Source organism: Leuciscus leuciscus (genome assembly GCF_965113295.1).
Source record: "Leuciscus leuciscus genome assembly, chromosome: 19".
Taxonomy (NCBI): domain Eukaryota; kingdom Metazoa; phylum Chordata; class Actinopteri; order Cypriniformes; family Leuciscidae; genus Leuciscus; species Leuciscus leuciscus.
In genome coordinates, this window is record NC_138743.1 from 3,880,123 (window position 1) to 3,904,927 (window position 24,805).

At 37.1% G+C, this 24,805-nt stretch overlaps 1 protein-coding gene and 1 long non-coding RNA gene across 2 annotated transcripts in view; one reads left to right on the plus strand and one right to left on the minus strand.

The window, feature by feature from the left end:
• Positions 1-24,805, minus strand: part of LOC309482145 — a 241,987-nt gene that overhangs the window by 205,259 nt on the left and 11,923 nt on the right. The gene's annotated exons all lie outside the window — the stretch shown is intronic.
• On the plus strand, positions 1,398-22,813 carry rbm25b (RNA binding motif protein 25b). The gene is made up of 18 exons (XM_082147164.1): positions 1,398-1,500; positions 2,700-2,823; positions 4,277-4,326; positions 5,596-5,766; positions 6,834-6,891; positions 7,025-7,191; positions 8,467-8,652; positions 9,397-9,480; positions 12,589-12,857; positions 13,632-13,758; positions 13,864-13,953; positions 15,761-15,834; positions 16,850-17,000; positions 18,267-18,684; positions 19,716-20,008; positions 20,113-20,211; positions 21,893-21,940; positions 22,026-22,813. Exons 2-18 carry the CDS (start codon positions 2,718-2,720, stop codon positions 22,116-22,118), a joined length of 2,484 nt encoding a protein of 827 aa, XP_082003290.1. The 5' UTR covers positions 1,398-1,500; positions 2,700-2,717; the 3' UTR covers positions 22,119-22,813.

Here is a 24,805-nt window from a genome sequence, read left to right on the forward strand (position 1 = left end):
TATTTTGCAATTTGAAAACGTTTTTGTAAGGAGATTGTTATTAGAGATTCATAGCGAACGTCTCAAGGCCTTGGAACGAGTCTATTCTTATTAAACAAACAAAGGTTTATATTAAATAATATTATTATATTACATTTCCTTGCGCATTATTATTAATACAATCTAAACATGCGTGTATGACTCTTTGTAATAGTCTACAAAATCGGAGACGGAAATGAATACATTTTAGATAGTTAGACATTGACCACTTGAACGGTTATAAAATCAGTTTGGGGAGATGCGCGCAAAATGTTTACTTCACTGATAGGAAGGTCTTTATACAATCCTCACGTTCTCAAAATAGTGTTTGTCATAATACACATGAAATAGTCAAATTGTCAGAAAATGTAGCAAAGGAAATGCACATAATAAAGCATAATCGACTGCACTACGTTTCGCATCGGAAGAACATCAGGCGTTATGACTAGCGGTACTTTGTCTCTTTCCAGCACTTTCCATGAAAATCCCGCCTCCGTTGACGTCATCTGTCACTCAAATGCAGTTTATGGGCGAATCTGAACAAGAAATGTCCTGGTTATATTTCACCCCTACATCAAAAGAAAAAAAAACAACTACAAGAAATGAATTCTCAGTGTTCCTAAAAATACGTTTCATTTTCTTGATTCTGAGGTAAATTTGACCCTGAAATATACTGACCGTGTTGTGAGATTCGACCAGAGATTAAATTGGTACATTTAATTTGTGCTGTTTATATTTATAATGTGCAGTTAATTCAATACAAATGTAAAACCTTAGAAGTTAATTAATAATTCTGCTAAGTTGGACATTTCAAAGTCATGGTTTGTTAAATCAGTAGAGAATATGGTAAGTTATAATATGAAAAAAAACAGTACAACAATAATAGAACAGCAATTTATAGGGACATAATGTGGGCTAACTTGCTAATAACAGCAGGGAATGAAACAAAATGTTTACATTTAACTAATATATATATATATATATATATACATACATACATACATACATACATACATACATACATATTATTGCAATGGTGAATATTAAACATGAACAATTTAGGCAAATTATTTCAATTAAAGAATGGTAACTATTATCATGCTATATTGTTGTTTTTCTTTTAATTAATTATTTTAATGCTTAAAAACGTTCAAATGAAAGAAAAATGTCTCAATATATAAATCATTATTATTACTGTTATGAAGTAGATCCTGAATCAAAGTCTATGTAAAAGATGAAATATGCTTAAAATCAATGAACAAGATCAAGATTTGTTGTTGTGCTGATTTTCCATTTGCTTTTAATTTGTTTATTACATTTTTATTTATAAATTATTTTTTTAAACCGGAGGTCTTTTAACTTGCCTGTTATTTTCCCAGAATTCCATTTCACCGGAAACTGCAGTTTCGATCACTCGTTGCTTTTACCACGGATCCGGTGAACTTTCCGTGCGTGAAGCGAGTGGATATCGATTTGGTTTGAGTGAGTAATATTTATTAAACTATTAGTTATCTTTGTGAGGTCATATTTTCGTTTTCTCGCACAGGAGTTTGATAAGACGGAATAATTCGTTGAGAGAGGTCAAAATAAAGGCTTTTTGTGAACGTTAGCTCGCGGCTAGCTGTAACCCGGTCTGACTGAACTGATTCCCGCTGATAATTTCTGACGAACCGGTCTGATTTATTGGCTTGAAATTATTATATACTACTAAAGCAATATAATTTACGCGCTTTAGAGCGTTAGCTACCATACACCTGTTTATTTGCTTAGCTAACGTCAATGATTAGTCACATTGGAAGACGTTATAGCAATGTGAAATCGGCCTTTGAATTGATGTAAGACCACTCCGCTGATTTCAGCTCTTTCCGTTAATCTCAGCTCGATTTCAGTGATTCAAACTCATTTTATGTTGATTTTCAGTCTGTACACGTGATTTCAAGTTGATTGCAGCACTTTCAGGTTGTTCGCAGGTTTATTGTCGTTTGTTTAGAGGTTTGTTTTATTTATAATAGGGTGATTTCAGCTCATTTTGATGTGTTCAGACATCTCAACTGATATCAGGTTGATTTCAGACCTCTCAGGTCGATTCCTGGCTGATTTAGAGCTTTCAGTGATCCTGAAATCAACTTGTCTGATTAAGGTGTTTGACTATCTGCTATAACTCTGTTATATGTGCAATTTAACAGCTTTATATTTACAGGAATAGTTGAGACAAAAATGAAAATTATCCCTTAATTTACTCACCCTCAAGCCATCCGAGATGTATATGAATTACTTCTTTCAGACGGACAAAAATCAGAGTTATAATAATAAATATTCTGGCTCTCCCAAGCTTTATAATGGGAGTAAAAGGTACCTGAGATTTTGAAGCCCAAAAAAGTTCATCCATCCATAAATCATAAAAGTAATGACTCCAGTGGGTTAATAAGATGGCTTGAGGCTGAGTCAATTATGGGATCATTTTCATTTTTGGGGGAACTATCCCTTTATGTACATTCAATGCATCTGTGTTAAGTAATAGTACAATAGTCGCATACTAAAAATATGAGGGGAATTAAGATCTTTAATGTTCAAGTGGAACAGTGAGTGTGTATCGTAGGAGCCTAAACATTTTCGGCATATCATTGACAAGCCCCCGTTATTTGCAGTTGTTAATGAAGTGTGTTTCTCTTCTGTTTAAGGTGGGTGTTTTGCCCAAGATGTCTTTCCCTCCTCATCTCAACCGGCCACAAATAGGCATCCCGGCGATGCCACCAGGAATCCCTCCACCACAGTTTGCTGGATTTCCACCATCGATGCCTCCCGGTAATCAAGATAAACCAGATAAATCAGACCTTCTGTAGACACACTGTGTTAGCAATGGCGAAGTCATGAGCTCAATTCACAGGGAACACATGCTGGTGAAATGTACGCCTTGAAGTGCTTTGGATAATTAATTATTTAATTAATTATAATGGAAGCATTCATGTGGGAGTCCAACTGTGACAACTTTGTGGATTATTACAGCATTGTGTTGCTTGCTTTGTGTTTTCAAAGTCACACCAAGGATAACTATTAGGGCTGGGCGATATGGCTGAAAACTGTATAATATGATATAAGTGTTTCATATCGGTCTATCGATAATTACTGATCTTTATTATGACTTATTTAAAATAAGGACCAGGAGACAAATATATTACATTTAAAAAAAAAATATTTTAAACTTAACCTTCCTCTGATAATACTCCACTCAGTTATAAAGGCAGAAATGTCAACACACACACAACCATGATGGAAAACACTCGAATAATTAAAATGTAAAATCACAATGAACACTTAACAATTATCTCTTAACATTAAGGTGCAAAATTATAGAATACGTAAGAAATGCTTAATAAAGTGCAATAAAATAGTGCAAAGTGTTAAATATAAACATAGAGAAACCGACGACGGTCTTAATTTGCAGATGACATTGGTCTGACTACGGTCAGACTTATAAAATCCCCAAAACTGCCACACCGGCGAGCCGACTCTCCCTGTTTTATCAACAATCTCTGCGCCACTCATGTTCCACTTATCACTCCACGCCGGTAGCCTGGCTAACGTCAGACCTCGTCTCATTGAGACGTGGTCTGGGAACCACATGTTCATTTTCTCGTATTTGAGGCGTGGTTTACGAATGCCCAGAGCCGTTTATTGGGCGCTACAAATGTCTATCAAATGCGCCAAATGCGCTCCATACTGTTACATGACTGGCTGTTAGCGTGGCACCCCCTACGTTGCTAGGTTACCAGAGAGTGAGTGCCTTTGTTCATGCAACCAAACTTGCTTCGCAACCTCTGGTTTCTTCCGACGATGAAAAATAAAATTATCGAACGCATTTTTTTATTGATATTGATTACGTGTCTATCATGATACATATCGTTATCGTTTTATCGCCCAGCCCTAATAACTATAACGATAATGATACAGTTCTGAATATAAAAGAATAGCAGAGTCCACACCACAACTGTAATGATAACGGCACAGAGAAATGAAATTATTATAAAGTTAAAGTTGATTCATTCATAATCAGTCAAGAGGTCTTTTGAGTTGGTTATGGATTGATCAAATGTTTTTGAGAAATATAACATCCTTAACTCTATTATGAATTGCTGGATGAACTGTTTATGTTAAATTGTCTTAAATATCAAGTTTGCATTGTTATAATAGGTGACTTACATGACAATTTAAAGTTAGGGTGAATATTTTCTGATGTTGTTGTTTTTCCTCCTCCTAGGAACCCCCATGATTCCAGTCCACATGGGGATTATGACTCAAGCCCCTACGGTAATATTCATTTATTATGGGGAAAAAAATATTGATTTGTACGAGATGTTTAGTCATTTCCAGTCTGAATGTATGTAAGCAATTTCCCCTTTTTTCCTGAAGCATCACATCTCTGTTTATTGATGTATTTTGCTCAGAAATGCGCTTACAAGGATGTTTTAAATTAAATAAAAAATGTTTGATACTGAAGAACTAACAATCTAGTTAAAACGAGGCAGGGTTTTCAATAAAATAACACAAGGAAGGATGATTTTATTGATGAAATTATTTAAATGCACAGTAATAAACTACAATATTTACTTGCGTATCGTCGCTGTCGGGAAGAAACTTTTATATATATATATATATATATATATATATATAAAAATAAATCATTACTATTGGTCATCCTTTGTCTGTCTGTGGGTTTTTTCAAATATTTAACACATGAAAAGTGTTAAAAAGAGCTTGTGACTAAACCTTGTATCTCCATTGGATCCTCAAACTGTCACTCAAACTCCACCCGCTTCTTGAATCTTGAATGAAGTGGCGGACGCAGTTTGGACCGTCTCTGCTTGTTTGCAATTCAACGGTAAATAAAGAGCTGGTTGTTTGAATATGTACAGTGTTTTCTTTACTCAAGAAACACAATATATATATATACATAGGCTAATGTGTTATGTATTTGAAGAGTGTCTTAGTCTAGCATTTGTAGTCGAGTCATAGCCAATACTGTCTGAAATAGTCTGTTCAAAGCACTTGATCTTTTATAACATGAGATTTTGGCCATGTGACAGACCGCCCACATGGCTTACGATTAACTTTATAACCCGTAAGTTGATGAAAATTGTAATTCCTCAGATGTGGCTGTTCAAATGACAGACAAAACTAGTATGTCCGAAATTCTCAGAAATTTTGCTGGTCAAAAACCTCGTTACTCTATTATTTAAGCTTGATTTTGGTTTTTATGTTATTAATGAATGACACATGCGAGTGTCTCTGACCACACACACACAGTGTTTAATTAATTATTTTAAAAGTCCAGGTTTTGATTCCCAAAAAATCAAAGCGGTTTTGGACATACAAGGTTTCCGACGCACAGCGACGATATGTTTGTACAGAAACATTTTAATGCACAAAATATGCCATTGAAATGCTTCCATGCAGTTCTTGAGTAATGAACTTTGGAATCAGTATTTCAGAGAGAAAACACATGCCATTTTTATACAAGTCACAAGCACTTTTTTTTTAAACATGGCTTACAGTATTAATTGTGATGTGATGTATCAGGTTCTTTTGCCCACGGCGATGTCTGTGGTTAGTAAAGTTGCTGCTCCCAGGAAGGAAAGCATGGCTGCTCGGGCAAAAGATGACGATGACAACAACGGTCCCACAACCACCGTGTTTGTAGGGAACATCTCGGAGAAAGCCTCTGACATGCTCATCAGACAACTGCTGGCCGTAAGTATGACCACATCCAGAATAACAATACAGTCTAATGCAGGAGTCTCCAACCTTTTTTCATTTGAGAGCTACTTTTTAAAAATGAAAGTGGCCGAGAGCATCTAATACAATACTTAAATCTCTTAAATAATGTCTCATAACTCTCATATTAACAACTATCCAAACTGTTTTAGACCTAAAATGGTTTTTGTAGGCCTGTATATGTCACCCTTTAATGTCAGAGAAAAGAACAAAATCAGAGACACATATTTTTTTTTTATTGAAAAATGTACTTTGCATATTACACTGTAAAAACACATAATTATAGTGGATTTTTGTTGATCATAACTAGAGATGAAATGGCATTTCATGATTATAGTGACCAAAATGATCACGGTTATCACAGAATCCTGTTCAAAAAGTACTAATAACTACACAATGAAATCAATTCACCAAGGTTTATGTCGAAAACCAGCAAATAACAAATAAAATTTGCATCAATATGCATTTTTTGTTGACATAAACATTAAAATAATAACATTAAAAATGATGGCCGGATTTTAAAGGAGTGTCTTGTAACATGTTATCTACTAGCATGTACAAGTTCAAATAAAGTTTTGACAAAAAAAGGTTTTATAAAAAGTTAAACCTCACATATTTCAGCCTTTAAATCATTTTTATAAAAAGTACAAATAAAATAAATTCCTGACATTTACAATGCACATTAGCTTATCTTTTATTATTAATAGTTACATTCGGTCCAATTCTCCCGTGGCGTCTGTCGTTGCTATGCAAAGAAGTTTTAGTAGCTAATGGATTTCCACCACCGAGAAACGCTTGCTGTGGCTCTGCTACAAGATTTATTTACGGAGAAGAGAAAAACACCCCGTGAGCGGGCAAAAGACGCGATATGTGAACGGCCCCTTGGCGAGCTACCTCCAATCAGACCTCGAGCTACTGGACATGTTGGAGACCCCTGGTCTGATGCATTCAGCAATGTAGAGGACTTTGCACCAGAGATCATGAAATAGTTCCACTATAAGGGTTTGAGAGTTTGATATTGACGATAACCAATTGTGTTTCAGAAATGTGGTTTGGTGTTGAGCTGGAAACGAGTTCAAGGTGCCTCAGGGAAACTCCAAGGTAAAACATGCTTTTAAACACACAACATCTCAGTTCATTTAAGCTCAGTTTGTTGCACTGCCTGACTGTGAATGTTGTGAATATGTCAGACTGGCGGCTCACAGATATTTTTGTTTTGTTCATTTGCGTTCAGCGTTTGGTTTCTGTGAGTACAAAGAGCCTGAGTCTACTCTACGAGCTCTACGGCTGCTACATGAGTTGCAGGTTGGAGAAAAGAAACTTCTGGTCAAAGTCGATGCCAAAACCAAAGCACAACTGGACGAGTGGAAAGCAAAGAAGAAGAGCACCAGTGAAAATGGAGTAAGTATGAGACCAGTTTGATATCCAGCTGATATTAAACTTAAAAAAGTGCTGTTTACTTAATTACTTAAACAGTGTTTACTTATTTGTATGAGAAGAGTATTTGTGTCTTCAAGTGCATATTAGATTTAGCAATTTTGGATACGAAGGAAACCAAATAAATTTACAGAATAAATTCCTCGATGTGCATCAAAAAAGTCACATGACTTTACGATGGGACGGCATAACTAGACTAACCAGTGGACCGATCTCGTTGCACAGCATCTGAAATGCTGTTTTGGTGGTTCTGAAATGCCTGAGCAAAGTCTGTCATCAAAGTGGTTCAGTATAATTCTCTCCCAGAACTGTCTTACACGACTGCGTTCCCAAACATCAGGCATCCGCCTCCGAAATGTGTTTATTGCGTTACGCCTGCGCGATCTGAGATGCAAGTAATTTATTATATTCCAAAATTATTATATCCTGACGACCTTTACTGTGTTTTGAATTATGGGTGGCACTTCCGGTTTGGGGAACTTCCATTCAAAAACGCTGAAACGAATCATTTCAAATCATAAGGTTGCCCTACAAATAAAGCTGATCCGTCAGTTTGACTGGAGAAGAATCTCTCGTTATTCTCCTCAAATCCCCGCGTCTCTTTCCAGGTTTGTTTTCACAGGTAAATGCAATTTATTATCTGTCAAAATGATGGAAATCACTTTGAAATATAGTATCACGTAATGCTGAAGTTAATGAACATTTTTGATTAAGGCAACATAAATTACATAATACAGATATACATTACCACAGTGATATTTAACCCGTCCGTTGTTGCTGTGGAAAGACTCGCGCTTTTGGGGTTATTTGGTACCTTGTTGATGGTTTAACACTTTTAAATTTCCCTCTAATGTTGGATGGTTGAATGGTGCGTAGAATAATGTCATCTCATTGTGACACTTTTTTTAACGTATTGTGTTCATAGAGCGAGCCTTTCACTGATTGTTTACAGCTTAACGGAAGTTACACCCATCATTTGGCGTAGGAATAAGGTGGATACAGTAGCTTCTCCTACTTTTCTTGGTGATATTTAGCACTTGTTTATCAGGAAGTGTGGATTTTGTTCTCTTCGACTAACCGTATGGAAACGCTGTTTTATTCGCAAAAGTTTAATGCGATAATATTCCCATTTTGCGCACAAGTTAAATTCGCAGCTTTAGATGGAAACATAGCTAATGTCAGATGCGTTCTGCTACAAAAAAAGATTCTGAGTTATTATCTTGTGTGTGTGTCTGGCAGAATGGCAAGGCAGAGGATGCTGGTGACGAGGAAGAGGAGGTTCTGGATGAAGAAACTAAGAAGCGGGACCAAATTGTCAAAGGTGCCATTGACGGCCTGATCCGGGAGTATTCAAACGAGCTCAACGCTCCATCACAGGACGACGAGTCGAGTCGCCGCAAAAAGAAGAGAGACAAGAAGGGCGAGGTTGGCTTTACTTCATCTTGACTGGTCCTTCTCTGTAATGATTTTTAAAAGACATTTGGATTATTTAAATGTATTATATAAATGAATATATTTGTGATCAAAGCTGAATTTTCAGCATCATTACTCCAGTCTTCAGTGTCACATGATCCTTCAGAAATCATTCTTATATGATGATTTGATGCTCAAGAAACAATTGTTGAAAACAGATTTTGGGTAAGAGAAAGAAATTAATACTTTTATTCAGCAAGGATGCATTAAACTGATCAAAAGTGATTGTAAGAAGACATTTAATGTTACAAAAAATGTATTAAAAATTTTAACTTGAAGTTAAACTTTCTTTTAATCAAAGAATCCTGAAAAAATGGTTTCCACAAAAATATTAAGCATCAAAAGCATTTGTTTTCAACATTGATGATAAGAGCCAATATTAATAACTTAGCACCAATAATAATTTAGCAACAAATCAGCATATTAGAATGATTTCTGAAGGATCATGTGACTCTGAAGATTGGAGTAATAAATGGAGTAAATTCAGCTTTTACATTTTAAAGTATATTAAAATAGAAAACCGTTAGTTAAAATTGTAATATTTCCCTTTTGATCAAATAAATGTCAGAGACAGAAAAAATATATCTTTGCAGTGATCATCACTACACATTTGCTTTCCATAATGTCAGTATTATATAAGTAGATATAGGGTCACAGGTTAACCATGTTCTCCATTTTCTGTCTTTGGCTGTTTAGGATGACATCAATGCCATGGAAATGGAAGATGACAAAAGAGATTTGATTTCCAGGGAGATCAACAAATTCCGTGACACCCATAAGGTAAAATACATGCTAATTTACTCCATATCACAGGTAGAGCACAACAGCCTCTTACACCTAGTTTAGTTTGACAACATACCAGCATGAGTAGATATTTAGCCTGTAAACAGCAAAACCTTTATTATATTTAAGATTTAACTTGATATAGTGCAGAAGTTAGGCATCATTAGAGTCCAGAGCATTTTTTTATCACTGGCTTGTGTAAACTGTAGCGTGGCCTCCATGTTAAGGGTGGGAAATGTAGTCACACATACAATGCATGGACGTTCTGTGCACTTCCCTAAAAGCTAATCTATTCATTAAACCCCACCATTATGATAGAGATCATATGGTGACTAAACCAAGATGAATCTCACAGCTTTGGAAAAAGTTGCAAGGATAGGATGTAAGTATGAGCTTTCCATTTTTCTCTACTTGTACTGGGCGCCCCCTTCAGGAGGACTTGCACAGGGGCAACTGCACCGACTCGATCTGATACTCTCGTTCTGGGTTTTTAATATCGAAATAATATCAAGGGGTGTCAAAAGTGTGTGAGATCAACTCTACTGTGTTTATAAAAAGCGATAAGCTGGTGAACTGCATATTTTCTGGTTCTCCAAGATATGGGCGGCCAGTGAACCTGTGTGGGTCTGCTAGTAAAAGTGATGTTGGTGCTATAATAAATACTGCTGACTTGAATAACAGTGATTTGGCCCATTCGGCTCTTGTAAAAGTAGGGGGCGCCCCTCCACAGCACACGGACTTTCTGAAGATTTTGCAGGTATGAGTTCGCTTTGTGATTGAGTCTGCCAACATCTCTCTACATTCCTGCTTGCTTGCACTCTTTTCTTTTCCTGTTAAGTGTTTGTGTGTTCAATGAGTGTTTACTTTGTGTTCTTTCGTCTTAACATTTTGTACAGCTAAAGTCACACAGATTAATATAAAACCTTCTTTTGCGAGTATAGAAAATAACAGCTAACATCTAATTCGTTAAGGAACACTAAGTATTAAACGTCGACACATCATTCGTCTTGTGCCGGGTTGTGCTTAACTCATGAATGATTCCTCATATCATGCAGTTTGAGTTTGTAATTGATGAGAATTACAATTTTGCAAAAAGTCCCATAGACTTGTATTGAAGGAGGGACACGAGCAATATCTAGAGACCAGAATTGACACGTTGTGGGATATTTTGACTTGGACCAGTTATGCCTGGTTCAGATTACACGATTTTAGACTGATTTTGGCACGATACGTTTGATGTAGGGTGTCATGGGGATTCGTGATCGAAAACGGGTGTCGGGACGCAATATTCAATAGTTTCATCCCGTATAGTGGACGACAACCGACGTCGCTTCTGCGATGCTTCATGGCATCACGATAAAAAGACTAGCATGTTTAATTTTGTGAGTGAGTGAGTGTGTGAGTGAGTGTGTGAGTGAGTGTGTGAGTGAGTGTGTGAGTGAGTGAGTGAGCACGCGATGACTGGTCGGAAAGCAATGTGTAGTCTGACATGTTTCTTGTCCACGACAAGATTTTATGAGTCAAAATCGTGTAATCTGACACAGTGAGTATCGTAACAGACAAAAACGTCATGTAATCTGAACCAGGCTTTAGTAACCACTGACGTCACCCTAGCAAGTGAGTAGCAACGTGCTACAAAGCACTCATAACACACAGCAATACATTGTTATTAATGTAATACTAGTTAATGAAGACTTGATATAAACCGATCTAAAGATTCACATATCTACTAATCTATCCTGTCTTGCTTCCATGTTAAATACAACCCAAATTAACCAGTAGAAACGTAATTTAAGAGCAGCGTCACTTTAAATCGAAGTCAATGCAGAAGGGTCCTTTTAATACGTTTATGTAATTGTTTCGGCTAAATTCCTGTCCTGTCTTCACCTCCTGTCTACATGTTCATTTGCTGCTGCTGCTCAGAGTTGCATAACACCCATGGTTCAGCGCTTAAAAAATAGTTCGGCATATTTCGTAGTAAAATTAGCCTCTTTAAAATTGTATTTATAATGAATCAGTGAGACTTTAGTTTTCTGGGAAGTAGAAGCTGTTGATAGACGCCTCTCTGGACGGATATTGTAATAACAGAGCTGTTGAAATGAGACTTAAGCCATGGGTGTCATGCTGGGCTTCAGTGCATTTCATAATTGCTCGGTCAGATCCTCTTGAGGCCCGTGTCATCTGCAGTGGGGTAAGCAGTCTCTACACCTTCGTTTGTTGCCATTTCTATCCAAACCACAAAGAAACTGCAAAGAAAAAGAAACCAATCTTAACAAATACAGTATGCAATGCTCCTGTCACAATGTTTTCAAAATGTCTGGAAGTTGTTTGTCAGATTTGTTGCAAGCAAAGAGAATAGTTTTTATTTTATTTTTTATTTTGTCCTTGTGAATCCTTTGACCTGCTTTTCCTCCCAGGCCTAACAATAAAGGCTTGTAGGGCCACGGAAGCGCTGTGAGTCGCTAGTCAACACCTGTAAGTGCACAAACAACTAGTTTCACAAGGATTGAAGTTGATCATGTGATGAGACGGATATTACAGCGCCCGAAACTGTTTCTCATCTAATTCAGTTGCAGCAATGTCACATTTATGTTTCAAAAGTGGTTTCCAGGTTTCCTTTTATTAATTGCTGAACGGTTGCTTGATTTTTATCTGTCATCATCATACAAGGCGACTCAAAAGTCCAAGACTCTACATTAAATTTAGTCATTTAGACAATCCTGACATGCATGAAGAACATTTAAAAAGTGTCATTTCTATCTCATTTGCACTAACAAAAGGAATTGCAAACTCAAAATTTATTATTTTATGTTCTATCTAAGATTTTTTGTGTGTGTTACTAATCAAATATTTGATGATGTGAGTCTGTAGATTCATCATCGTTTTGTTTTTCATTTTTTACTCATGTTGATAATATAATAAAAGAAAAAAATAAATGCTAATTTTCTCTGGTGGTCTTAGACTTTTGGTCCCCTGAATATGAGCGAATATGTGAATGGCAGGGACTGTAAACCACTTCCTCATAAATTGATATTGTGTCATGTATTGTCATGTTGTGCATGAGCAGTTGCTAATCTCAAAACTTCCCTCCCCGTTTTCCCACAGAAATTGGAAGAAGAAAAGGGAAAGAGAGAGAAGGAGAGGCAAGAGCTGGACCGCGAACGCAAGGAGAGAGACAAGGAGCGCGAGAGGGAACGCGAACGGCGAGACCGCGAGCGGGAGAAGGACCGAGAGAGGGAGCGCGAGAGAGAGAGGGAGCGTGAGAGGGAGAGAGAGAGGGATCGAGACCGCGAGCGCACGAAAGAGCGTGAGAGAGAGAGGGACTGGGAGAGAGACAGAAGTCGTGACATCAGCGAAGACCGCAGCCGATCCAGGTACAAGAAACGTCGTGTTTGTGTCTCGGTTTCGGTTAGTCGACTATTAGGTGACAGCCCTCATACAGTCAAACCAAAATGTATTCAGACACCTTCAACATTTCTCACATTATCACAGTTTATTCACTATAGTTTAGAAAATGGTATTAAATATGAGTTATCAAATCAGTTGATATTTCACTGGTTTTGTACATCCTTCTGTTAGACTGTCTCACACATGAATTATGTTGAATATCTGTCAGCTATTAAATTTAACTACACTATTAGATAATACATATTTAGCTCAACCAGTGACCAAGCAATGCTTCATTTTGTTCAGTCTGTGGTGTAAAGAGCATTAGCAATTAAAGAAAAAACACTTCAGCAAAACTTGATCAGCTCAAAGTGTCAATCATTTTTGGTCCCAAATTGTTATAAATGTTACTGGTAGTCACTGTATGAAGAATATTTTGGTATAATATATCACAGTTTATTTTATTTTGCTCTCCTCACTTACATAAATGAACTATAGTGTCCTGCACACACTAGTAAAAAAATATCAAAAATGATATCTAAAAATTTTTTGTTTGACTATATACACACATTTCTCGTTTGCTTATCTAATATTAATGTATAATAATTTACATATTGCTTATCTTTTTTTATATCATATTTTTTGTTGAGCTATACAAAATATATGCCAAAATATTCAGATGTTGTGGGTCAAAAACTGAAGCTCTGGGTGTACAGTAAATGACACGTATCACATGTTGATTGGGTGCGGTCTGTTTTCAGAGAACAGAGTCGCGATAGAGACCGAGATAAGGATAAGAAGCGTGATCGTGAGGAAGATGAAGAAGAGGCGTACGAACGGCGCAAACTGGAGAGGAAGCTGCGAGAGAAAGAGGCGGCGTATCAGGAGGTGAGTGATCTCTCTTTCTCTGCATTCAGTCTGTCTGATCACATTATTGGATGATTAGCTGTTTTGATAGGCTATTTATTTTCTTTACTTGCTGTCACTCAACAGCGTCTGAAGAACTGGGAGCTCCGAGAGAGGAAGAAAGCCAGAGACTACAGCAAGGAGATCGAGAGGGAGGAGGAACGCCGGCGTGAAATGGTTAAACAATTTTGTTCTCAATGTATTTTAGGGCTGTTACTAATAGTCGACCCTAAATGTTAGTCGACAAGAAGAGGCTTAAGCCCTATTCGGATGGGATTAACTTTACAAGGGTAGATGGAGTAATGTAATTTTACCGCAGGACGTCTGTAATATTAATGGCCAATTCGCACGGGATCAAATATCTCTAAAACTAGCAGAAGTGTGAGAGTAACTGGATTTTCGCATAGCCCACATCATGTGCGCAAACACATATAACCTATATTTATATATATAAAACAGTTATGTCCGGTCGAACGATGTATTAATTAAAGGTATAGCGGAGGATCTTTCCAAATTTTAGATAAGACCCGCCCTCTCCACTTTTTGAAAAGTTTGATTGATTCACCAGAATGATTGACAATTAGGAGGACCAATAGTATAGGTTACCCACCAGGAAGTAAAACATCCTCCGCTATACCTTTAACTTCCGATTGTGTTGGTAATAGACACTTACCTAACGCTAAAAGATGTTTCGTGCCTCTAACAAGTGCTTTCGATCTTCTCTCTGATCTGAATGGTGTGTGTAAAACACTTGAGTTTTGCCACAGACTCGTCCCAGCGTCTAGAACGCAACTGATGCTTTTTCAAGCGTCTTCATACTTGGAAATGATTAAATATTTACGTACATATTTACAGCGGGTCTATTCGCGCTGGATTAGCATTACCTGAGGTACTTTTTCCAGACCTTTTTACTGAAGGTAAAAGTCACCGTAACCTTTACTGACATTGTCCGTCATGATCACTGAGATGCACATTCGGATGGGACTAACATCACTGAGAAGCTCTGGTGATAATTACTTTACCCCACCTCTCCATGTCAAACTAGTCCCGTCCGAATAGGGCTTAAGACTGTCATCAAAGTGGTTCAGTATAATTCCCTTCCAGAACTGTCGTACACGACTGCGTTCCCAAACATCAGGCATCCGCCTCGAAAGCAAAATAGCTTTGTTGTGTTTCGTCTGCACGCTCTGAGAAGCAAGTCATTTATTATACATTGCTTAAATATATACTGGGGGAGTAGAATGGGAAAATTAGGGCTGAGAAAGAATATTATATTTATCATTGCTATTGCTAACAATGTTCTACATTACAGAGGATTACTAAACCATAATAATGAGCCTTTTTGGCTCTTTAAGTGCACGCATAAAGCTTTTCACAAGGCACGCACAAAAGTAATGATTATAAATGTGCAAGGAAAACCAGAAAGGAGACTGCATGAACATTTTAAAGGGATGGCTTGGAGTAATTTCAACCTAGGCTCCTTTGCACCATGACCTCGAGTCAAACACCCCCCAGAAGCCTTTTTTCCCTTGGTCGAACATTATTAAAGTTAGAGCTTATTTAGAGATATCAGCCGGATGGTTTGGTGCAGGCGCTAATGGATCCAAGGCTGTATCTCGTAAATGACTCCACTAATAATGCCCAGAATGGTACCAAACTTCTACAGTTGTACATATAGGTTCTGTACTCATAAAACGAGGCATTGGAAAGTTTGTAAGTACATCAGGAGTTTATTTAGATAACACTTGCCTGATGGCTAATGCTACCGCTAACCCGGACGTCGACGTCACTTCAGTGATTTTAGGAAAAGCACGTAAAAGTCCTGTCAGAAAGCAAGTAGTCGTAAACTACTGGTGGACTTTAAAAATCTTAAGTCTGGCGCAGCCCTATTGTATTTAAATCAGCAATTTAGCCTGATCTAAAACACATGTATATTATAGAGAATGTTTCTGTTTGTCATATTTCTTTCATATCATCCTCTCAGGCTAAAGAAGGGAAACGGCTGAAGGAGTTTCTGGAAGACTATGATGATGACCGAGACGACCCAAAATACTACAAGTGAGTTCTGTGTGCCACTGTGTGTATAATTTATCTTTTTACATCACATTTAGAGGCAGATAGATCTGAAATTGCATATTACCTTGATAGTTAGTTAGTTTTATTTAGAGTTTGACATGGCAGGATATTGTAGAACAAAACCCTGAAATGTATCAAACAAAACACAAACTCAAGACAACCTTTTATACCTGATATAAAACGGGTGGGATGTTAAACAGGTGGAGTAAAACAGATACACAGAAAAACCTGAAATACATCAGGCTTCATACAATCAAACCTGTAAGTTATTTATAAAACTCATGAACTGGCTTTTTAAAAATGTGTATATTGTTGTCAGGTCAACTAATGACGTTCGCTTGGTTTTTACATTCAAAAATGAATAAGTAATAGGCTATTTTTCTACCCTGGTTTTGAGCCTAGCTCCTGAAACGCTCGGTTTTTATGGGCGTGTCGCGTTGAAGACTTGGAAGTAAACGCCCACTGCTATGATTGGATAACAGTTTTGCATATTTTAATGAGTTTCATGTAATGCTCGAATCGGTGGGCGGGGCTAAACAGGCAGTGTTGAAGTAGGCGTTGATCTTCTTCTGCGGAGGCGGGGTTTGATACCCTTTGACCTCATAGATCCCCACTTTGAAAAACCTGTCGTTCGCTGTGCCTGGTGTCAATACAGGCTTTTATTGGACTAACAAGGAAGTTTTCAGTTCTGAAACTTATAGGATATTCTTATAGTATGATGACCTCTTATATGTCAAAAGCTCAAGGAAAATTTGATTTCTCAGTTCATCACCCCTTTAAGAGCACATGGAATAAAAGAAAGTTCATGTAACCCAAACAATAATAATATCTTAATGTGGCAGCCTGGGAACTTGCAAACACTACTTTTCTTTTCAATCTGATGTAATATTAGATTTCTCATGACATTTTTGAGTATAGTAGCAACAACAGACCATCTGAAAAACAATGAGATTTGGATGTGACCTGAACGGTTTCTGTTCCTCTGCTTTGCCTGCAGGGGCAGCGCTCTTCAGAAGCGCCTGCGGGACAGAGAGAAGGAGGTAGAGCTGGATGAACGTGACCGGAAACGAGAGAAGGAAGAGCTGGAGGAGATCAGACAGAGGCTGCTAGCGGAAGGACACCCCGATCCAGACGCTGAGCTGCGCAGAGTGAGTCCACGACTGGACTGCTCCAGAGTCACTCTCTTACTGGTTCTGCAAATACACTTCAAATATATTTATAGTCATTTAATTGATTTATTTAAATACATTTTAATCAAGTGAAATAATCCAAAAAAACAAATATTGTATTTAAAGGAGTTTTTTTAATATAATTTTTATGAAAAATGAAATTTGAAAATGTAAATTAAATACTATATTTGAAATATATTTATTTTTACATTTATTAGCATAATAATAATTTAATATGTTGTTATAAATAAGCTAGTGTGCTCCAAAACAATGACAGAATTTGCATTTAGAAGATATAAGCATTCAACACTTCTCAGTCTCTCACTTCTGCCAATAAAGATAAATGATTTTGATGACATCACTGCACTTCAGCATCTCATCAGATTTTCTGTCCAATCAAATACTCTCTAGAATAGACGGTGATAATATGCTTCCATTGGAGTGAATGAAGTCTGGTTTCACGTGAGTGTGAGTGACCAGAAATCAGACACATTTGAATTATTTTAAAGCGATATGGAGGAGATGATGAGGAGAAACGGTTAGACAGACTCTGCATTAGAAACAGCACTGATGAGCAGAAGAGAAAACACCGGTGTCATGAACCGACATAACTTACACACTCTTCAGACTACACATCCTCAGCATGATCACACTCTCTGTTTTGCTTTCATATTAAATCTAAAAGGAGAATCTATTAGACTGTCATAATCTGTCAAACACAGCTTTACCGAGCTCAACGGCTCTGACTGAGCTGTGATATAAACGAAACACGATTGGCTATTTTAAAAAGGGGAGGAGCTATTCGAGATGTCCCGCCCCATCTTCCTGTTTCAGTGGAAATGATGTCAACACATTAAATAACGCTGCGTGTTTCAAGGCACTTCAGTGGGCCTTTAATAAAATAAAATAAAAACATTAAATAATTCATTTAAATACTATATTTGAATATAATTATTTTAAAATTATTTTATTTATTTATTATGAAAAATAAATGGATAAATATTTTTTTAAAAACATTTAAATTAATAAATTGTATTGTTTTTACAGTTTTTTAAAATATATTTTATTCATAGAGAGTCAGTAATTGTACATTATGCTGTCTTTCTTTTATTATGTAATTCCCAGTGTTTCATGGGACTCTGTCTTTTTTAGAGTTTCAAATACTTAATTTTTTTTCAAATCAAAGTGTTTATATCGGATTTTTTTTGTCATATCTCACTGATTTTTTGTGTGTGTGTTGATCAGATGGAGGAAGAGGCAGAGCGTTTACGGCAGCCGCCCGTGAAGCCGGAGCCTGAGGAGGAGAGAGAACACAAACCCTCTCGAGAAGAGCGAGACCGAGGCAGGGAACGAGAACGAGAACGAGACAGAGAACGGCGTAAGGCGGTCGTAGAAACTCAGGTTCACACTCACGTTCCCTCTGACGATGATGTTGAGGAAGGGGAGGAGCTAGAGGATGAAGAGGAGTCTAAGCCCTGCCTCAAACCCACCATGAGACCCATCATGTCCGCCCCCTCAGTGTCTTCAGCCAGCGGAAACGCCACTCCCAACACACCCAGAGAAGAGTCGCCCTGTGGCATAATCATCCCTCACGAGAACTCTCCTCCAGAGGTCCTGCTCCAGGACGAGAACCGCCCCAAGATCGGCCTTAGCCTCAAACTAGGTGAGTGTGACTTCAGAAAGGTTTGGGATCAGGATGTCATGGACAATAACAAATAAAAACTGCAGTAGTCAACATTTGAAGTGGATCAAAATCTTTCATCAAAGCTATACATGAATTTTGAACAATACCCGTTCTTGTCTTAAGTTCTTAATTCACTTTTTTGATCCACTTGTTGATCAAATGTTGACTACTGTAGATCTTAGTGATTATTAGCTCAGTTTTCACTTAATATCGCTGACACTATTGGATAACTACAACACTTGAGCTAAACTGAGCTGAATCATCACACTATTGACTTCTGTAGAGCTGCTTTATATCGGAATCGACTTGGTTTCATAATTAATGAATTTTGTTACATCAGCACTGTAATTTAACCGATAATAAGAGCTTTTATCATAATAATAATTGTACTAAATAACAAAAATAATATATTTTATTACTATTTGAATTTTTCATTATTTTCTTTATTTTTTAATGAAATGTATATTGATAAATATATTCAAATATAGTATTTAAGTTTTAATTTAAGTAGATTTAGTTTAATTAATGAAAAATAAGTTGATTAAATATATTCAAATATAGTATTTGATCGAATTATTTAATTGTTTATATATTTCTTTCATAATAACTCAGTAATTTTATATTATACTGCTTTATATCTGAATTGACGTTTCATTATTGATACATTTTTGCAACATCAATACAGTTATTGAACTTAATTGAGCTGAATAATGGCACAATTTTCTTCTGTAGTGCTTAAGTTGAACTGAGTTTGCTTTATAACTAATGAACAATGCAACATTGCTAACATTCACACAGTTATTGATCTAAACTGAATCAACACCGAGCCGAATAGTGACAAGATTGTCTTTTTAATGCTGCTTTACCGCTGAAAATGTTTCATAATTGACCAACTTTGCAAAATTAATACTGTTATTTTCTTGTTTATTACTGTGAAGCTGCTTTTGAAAGCAATCCGTATTGTATAAAGCGAATATTTGAAGAAATGTTTGTTTTTATCCCATCGCAAGGTTCGTCCGGTAGCCCGGGACAGCCCAGCGTAGCCAAGAGGAAGAAGCTGCCGGTGGAAAGCGTCTTCAACCGTTTCGACGACGACGAGGTGGACGAGGCGCCTCGGAAAAGGAAGCTGGTGCCTTTAGACTACGAGGATGAGGAGAAGGGAGTAGATGTGGGAGCGATTGACGGAGGCAAAGGAGTCAATACGGAAGAGAAGCGTAAACACATCAAGAGTCTGATCGAGAAGATTCCCACTGCCAAACCAGAGCTCTTCAACTACCCGCTCGACTGGTCCGTCGTCGACACGGTAAGAGCGATGTTTGTCGTTTTATGGAGGTGCTTCTCTTATTTCCCAAGCTGTGTGTTTAATGTTGTATAACTTGTGTTTTTGAATATTCCCGCCGTTCACAGACTCTTATGGAGAAGCGTATTCGACCATGGATCAATAAGAAGATCGTAGAGTACATTGGTGAAGAAGAAGCTACATTAGTTGACTTTGTTTGCTCCAAGGTAAGACCGTTTTCTTCATTAGAGTCTGTTACACTACATTAACACACTGTGGTAAAAAAATATAAATGCGGAGTATAAAATTATACTGTTAAGTAGGGCTGGGATGATACACCTATCTCCCGATGCGTTACTATCATGATACTTGGGTGCCGATACGATATGTGTTGTGATTTATTTATTTTATTTTTTAAAGAATTACGATTCTACAAGTATGGCGATTTGATATTGCAATATATTGAAAACAAATGTAACACTAGACTATCGGGAAAAGTTAAATCATACACTTATACAGACTGTACATGATGTATAAGATTAGATCACTAATATTTTGTTGGTAGTACCAGTTTGCAACAATTATTAGTTAACACTAAGCTGTCAACACATTTCGGAAAAAAATAAATAAAAAATGTTGGATATACATCGCTTTCTGCCAGGACTTTTACGTGCTTTTCCCAAATCACTGAAGTGACGTCGACGTCCGGGTTAGCGGTAGCATTAGCCATCAGGCAAGTGTTATTTAAATAAACTCCTGATGTACTTACAAACTTTCCAATGCCTCATTTTATGAGTACAGAACCTATTTGTACAACTGTAGAAGTTTGGTACCATTCTGGGCATTATTAGTGGAGTCATTTACCAGATACAGCCTTGGATCCATTAGCGCCTGCACTAAACCATCCGGCTGATATCTCTAAATAAGCTCTAACTTTAATAATGTTCGACCAAGGGAAAAAAGGCTTCTAGGGGGTGTTTGGCTCGAGGTCATGGTGCAAAGAACCCTAGGTTGATTTTACTCCGAACCATCCCTTTAATAAGATTAGGGGAAAAAAAGCCATTTATACATTAAAGGGAAAAAAGAATTTGGAGGTAAATATGCAGATTTAAATGGCGGGTATAGAGTTAAGCGTACTTAGGGCTGCACAATATATCAAAATATCGTGATTGTATATATCGCGATGTGCATAATTGGTAACAGCCCGATAGTGTCTTAGTCTTAGAATTTATTGATCAAATTTAAGAATTTTAAATGAGAGATGAGGCATACATTTAATAAGATTAGGGGGGGAAAAGGACATTTATAAAGAAGGAAAAAAATGCCTTTGGGGTAAATATCACAAATATGCAGATTTAAATGGCGGGTTGAGTTAAGCGTACTATATTAGGGCTGCAAAATATAATAAAATATCGCAAATGTATATTTCACAATATGCATAATCGCAACAGCTTGCAATAACTGTGGTCATGAACCAAAGACAGATAAGATTGGCTGAATAACTTGTGCAGCTTTAATAAGAATCAGTATATATTTAATTCATACAGTGAAGACTAAGCAGTGTTTTATTTTTACATTTGATTATTCAGTTTGTGTTGTTTAATAACCCTAATGCCCTAAACCCTGTGGTTTACACTGATGTTCACTGATGTTCACTTTCAGAAGTTTAGGGATGTTTCCTAGTCACAAAAAGAATGTGAAACACATGTAGGTTATATAATTTAAAATATATTTTAAAGATAATTTGTTTATTTTACACACGTTAAGCATTATCGTATCGAATATCGCATTATTTAACGAGATATCGCATTTTTCTTCAATGTCGTGCAGCCCTAAAGCGTGCCAAATCATTTAGCAGACTCTTATCCAAAGCGACTTACAGATGTATCAATTATTCTGTCTTCTCAGGTAATGGCCCACAGTACACCACAAGGGATCTTAGATGACGTCGCGATGGTAAGTTTAAGCTTTTCGCACCATTTTTAAAGACTGGCTCCAGTTGTGATCACATTATCTAACTGTTTTCCCTTCGCCTCCTCAGGTGCTGGATGAAGAGGCCGAGGTCTTCATAGTTAAAATGTGGAGGCTATTGATTTATGAAACTGAAGCCAAGAAGATTGGACTTGGGAAATGAACAAGCATTGAACGCAGATGAACTTTGCTTTTTACTTCCCGTTCGGGCTGGACAGCTCATCTAGGTTTAAAAACAACTTGGGAAACTCGACCATTTCCAACCTTTGGAGTTAGTAAATATTGAGCCGTTTGATTTCTCACGTCCCAGACGCCTCCGTAAGACTTCGGCACCGACTCTAAACGTCTGTTTTTAGCTACCGAGAGGAAGAGGTTTGATTTCTCAGGGCCTTCCTGTTGAATCCATCTTCAGAGTAGCGTCATCTTGCCCGGTTAGTGTCTCTTTCTGTGAGTGCCCATTGTAAAGTCCTATTGTTAATGATTGCCAATCATGTCTGGGTTGTGATTTTACCATTTTTGTTCTTTTTGGTCACCCTCACCAACCGTACCAAAGAGTTTTCCCCAGTTGTTTCGCTAAAACAAAACCAGTTGATTGGACCCCAACACTGTTCAGACGGCCTCTCACTAAACTGAATTACATGAAAACGATTGTCTTTGTTTTTGTACTTACCAGTGGATGTGTTTTGAATAAAAGTAATTTTTTTTTTTTAGTAAAATAATTTTGTGTGTGCATATATTACTATGTTCGGTCCTGGTTTCAGCTTTGAAGCTGCATGTTAATTACTGCAACAGACCAATCGCTGGGAACCAGAGGCAACAGTCAAATTAACTCTTGAATATTAAATTATTTAAATTTTACTTTGCATGGGTTATTTTTTTTAGTGGTGTAAAATACTTTTACACGTATACGTATTAATTTGGGGTATTTGTACTTTGGCAATGTAAGAGTAAACAATTCCATACAAATTACAAAGGAAAAAAACCCCGCTTTTTATTTTGAGTTAAAGAGCACTGGAAAAGTTGACAGTGTTTAAAGTTGTTCAGGTCTTTAATATCCAGATTTTTAGGGTTATTTAGAATTTAGAATAATTATAGAAGTTAATACTGAGCCTATGGTGACATTTATCTAGTGAAAATACAATTAAAGATATCAAGAATTATAGTTTTTACTTTTTGAGATTGAAATCTTGATATCAAGAATTTGTATTTCTGCGAGTCATTGTTCATAACAAGAATTTACATTTTTACGAGAGTAAATGTAGTTCCAGATCTAAAAAAATTGCCATTGTTAGTAGAAATCGAATTCCTCTAATTAGGGATTCGAATTTTAACTTGTGAACATTGAATAATTAATATCCTGGGAATGAACAAAAGTCAAAGTGGCTTGCCATAGAGATGTTCCATAAAAACAGTTTCTAAGGCTGTTCTAGATGAAAAATGACCAATCGTGGCGATTTCTGTCCTGAACAGTGGTCTTATATCGTATAGTTAGAGAGGTTCAAAGACGGTCTCTTGCGACCAAAGATAGTCTGTGATCATTTTCTGACAAGTGTCAGAAATGTAGCCTGATCAGTGTGTTTGCTGCAACGACCGTACGTACGTCTACTACTGACAAAGCCAATAAAAGTGGAACATGAATTGGCGTATTGATCAATGTGCAGGGTTCCCACACCTTGGTTAACTTCAAATTCAAGGACTTTCCAGGGCCAATACGCTCAAATTCAAGGAATTAATGTGGGAACACTTTTGTTGTGTCGAACAACAAACGTTGAGGCAAAATCGTAGCGTAGTTTCGTGCGCGCGTGAACGTCATGGCAACGTACAACACAAAGTACCTCACGCGGGAAACACTTAACGTAACGTGAAAATACGCGTAACTAACGTAAATAAAGCAAGCTAGTATGCATAGGCCACGAAGTGTTGGCGAAATAACACATTAGCGGACCCGAGCGAATGATAAGGATTTTTTTTTTTTTTTTTTACGTCTTGCATAAAATAAATTAAAGGACTTTCAAGGACCTGTATCTATATATGTTTATTTTCAAAAACTTTCCAGGGCCTTGAATTTGTCTTCTTCGTCAGGTTCACAAACTTTCAAGGATTTCAAGGACCCGTGGGATCCCCTGAATGTGACATGGCGCTAAAACTTAATAGCCAACTACTTCCCTCAAACTTTTTAACTAGTGAACATTGAATAATTAATATCCTGGGAATGAACAAAAGTCAAAGTGGCTTGCCATAGAGATGTGCCATGAAAACAGTTTCTAAGGCTGTCCTAGATGAAAGATGACCAATCGTGGCGATTTCTGTCCTGAACTTTTTGTCTGTACTTCCCTCAAACTCCATTTGCAAAATAGATTAGGCATCCCAAGTTGGCCTCTTTTCCCCAGCTATGACCACATCCATATTCTCCTCTTGCGCTTCCCTCTCTTTTTCATAGCGCACATAAAAATCACAATGGCCAAAGTGCGATTAATCTTGCTCTGTTTGTTTACCACTAGCGCATAACTTCCCAGCAAGCAATTTTGCGTTTAAAAGACGTCCAATAGCCGTCCAATCACAGCCCTGACGTCTAGGCTAAAACAAGGCAAAATTCGGGACGTCAGTGAAAATTTAAGAGACGTCTAACAATAGCCCAAGAATAGATGCATAGAACATGTCAAAGTGATTACAAGGTGTTTGGTTTAATTTCTGTTAACTTTGCTTACATGATGGAATATCATACATCTTGCAAGTTATTTTGGCAAAATGATATGTAATCAAATTCAAGGTTATTTTGGCTAGAAATGGGTTACTCTTAGTCGGACTATATCGGGTCTATAGCTAACCTAGATGGTGAAATGATGGCTA

Bases quoted from the DNA above. Each gene is read 5' to 3' on its own strand.
- rbm25b (XM_082147164.1), top strand. From the start codon at position 2,718: ATGTCTTTCCCTCCTCATCTCAACCGGCCACAAATAGGCATCCCGGCG. The intron at 4,327-5,595 runs GTAATATTCATT...GTGATGTATCAG, and splicing joins TTATGACTCAAGCCCCTACG to GTTCTTTTGCCCACGGCGAT. The intron at 17,001-18,266 runs GTGAGTCCACGA...TGTGTTGATCAG, and splicing joins CAGACGCTGAGCTGCGCAGA to ATGGAGGAAGAGGCAGAGCG.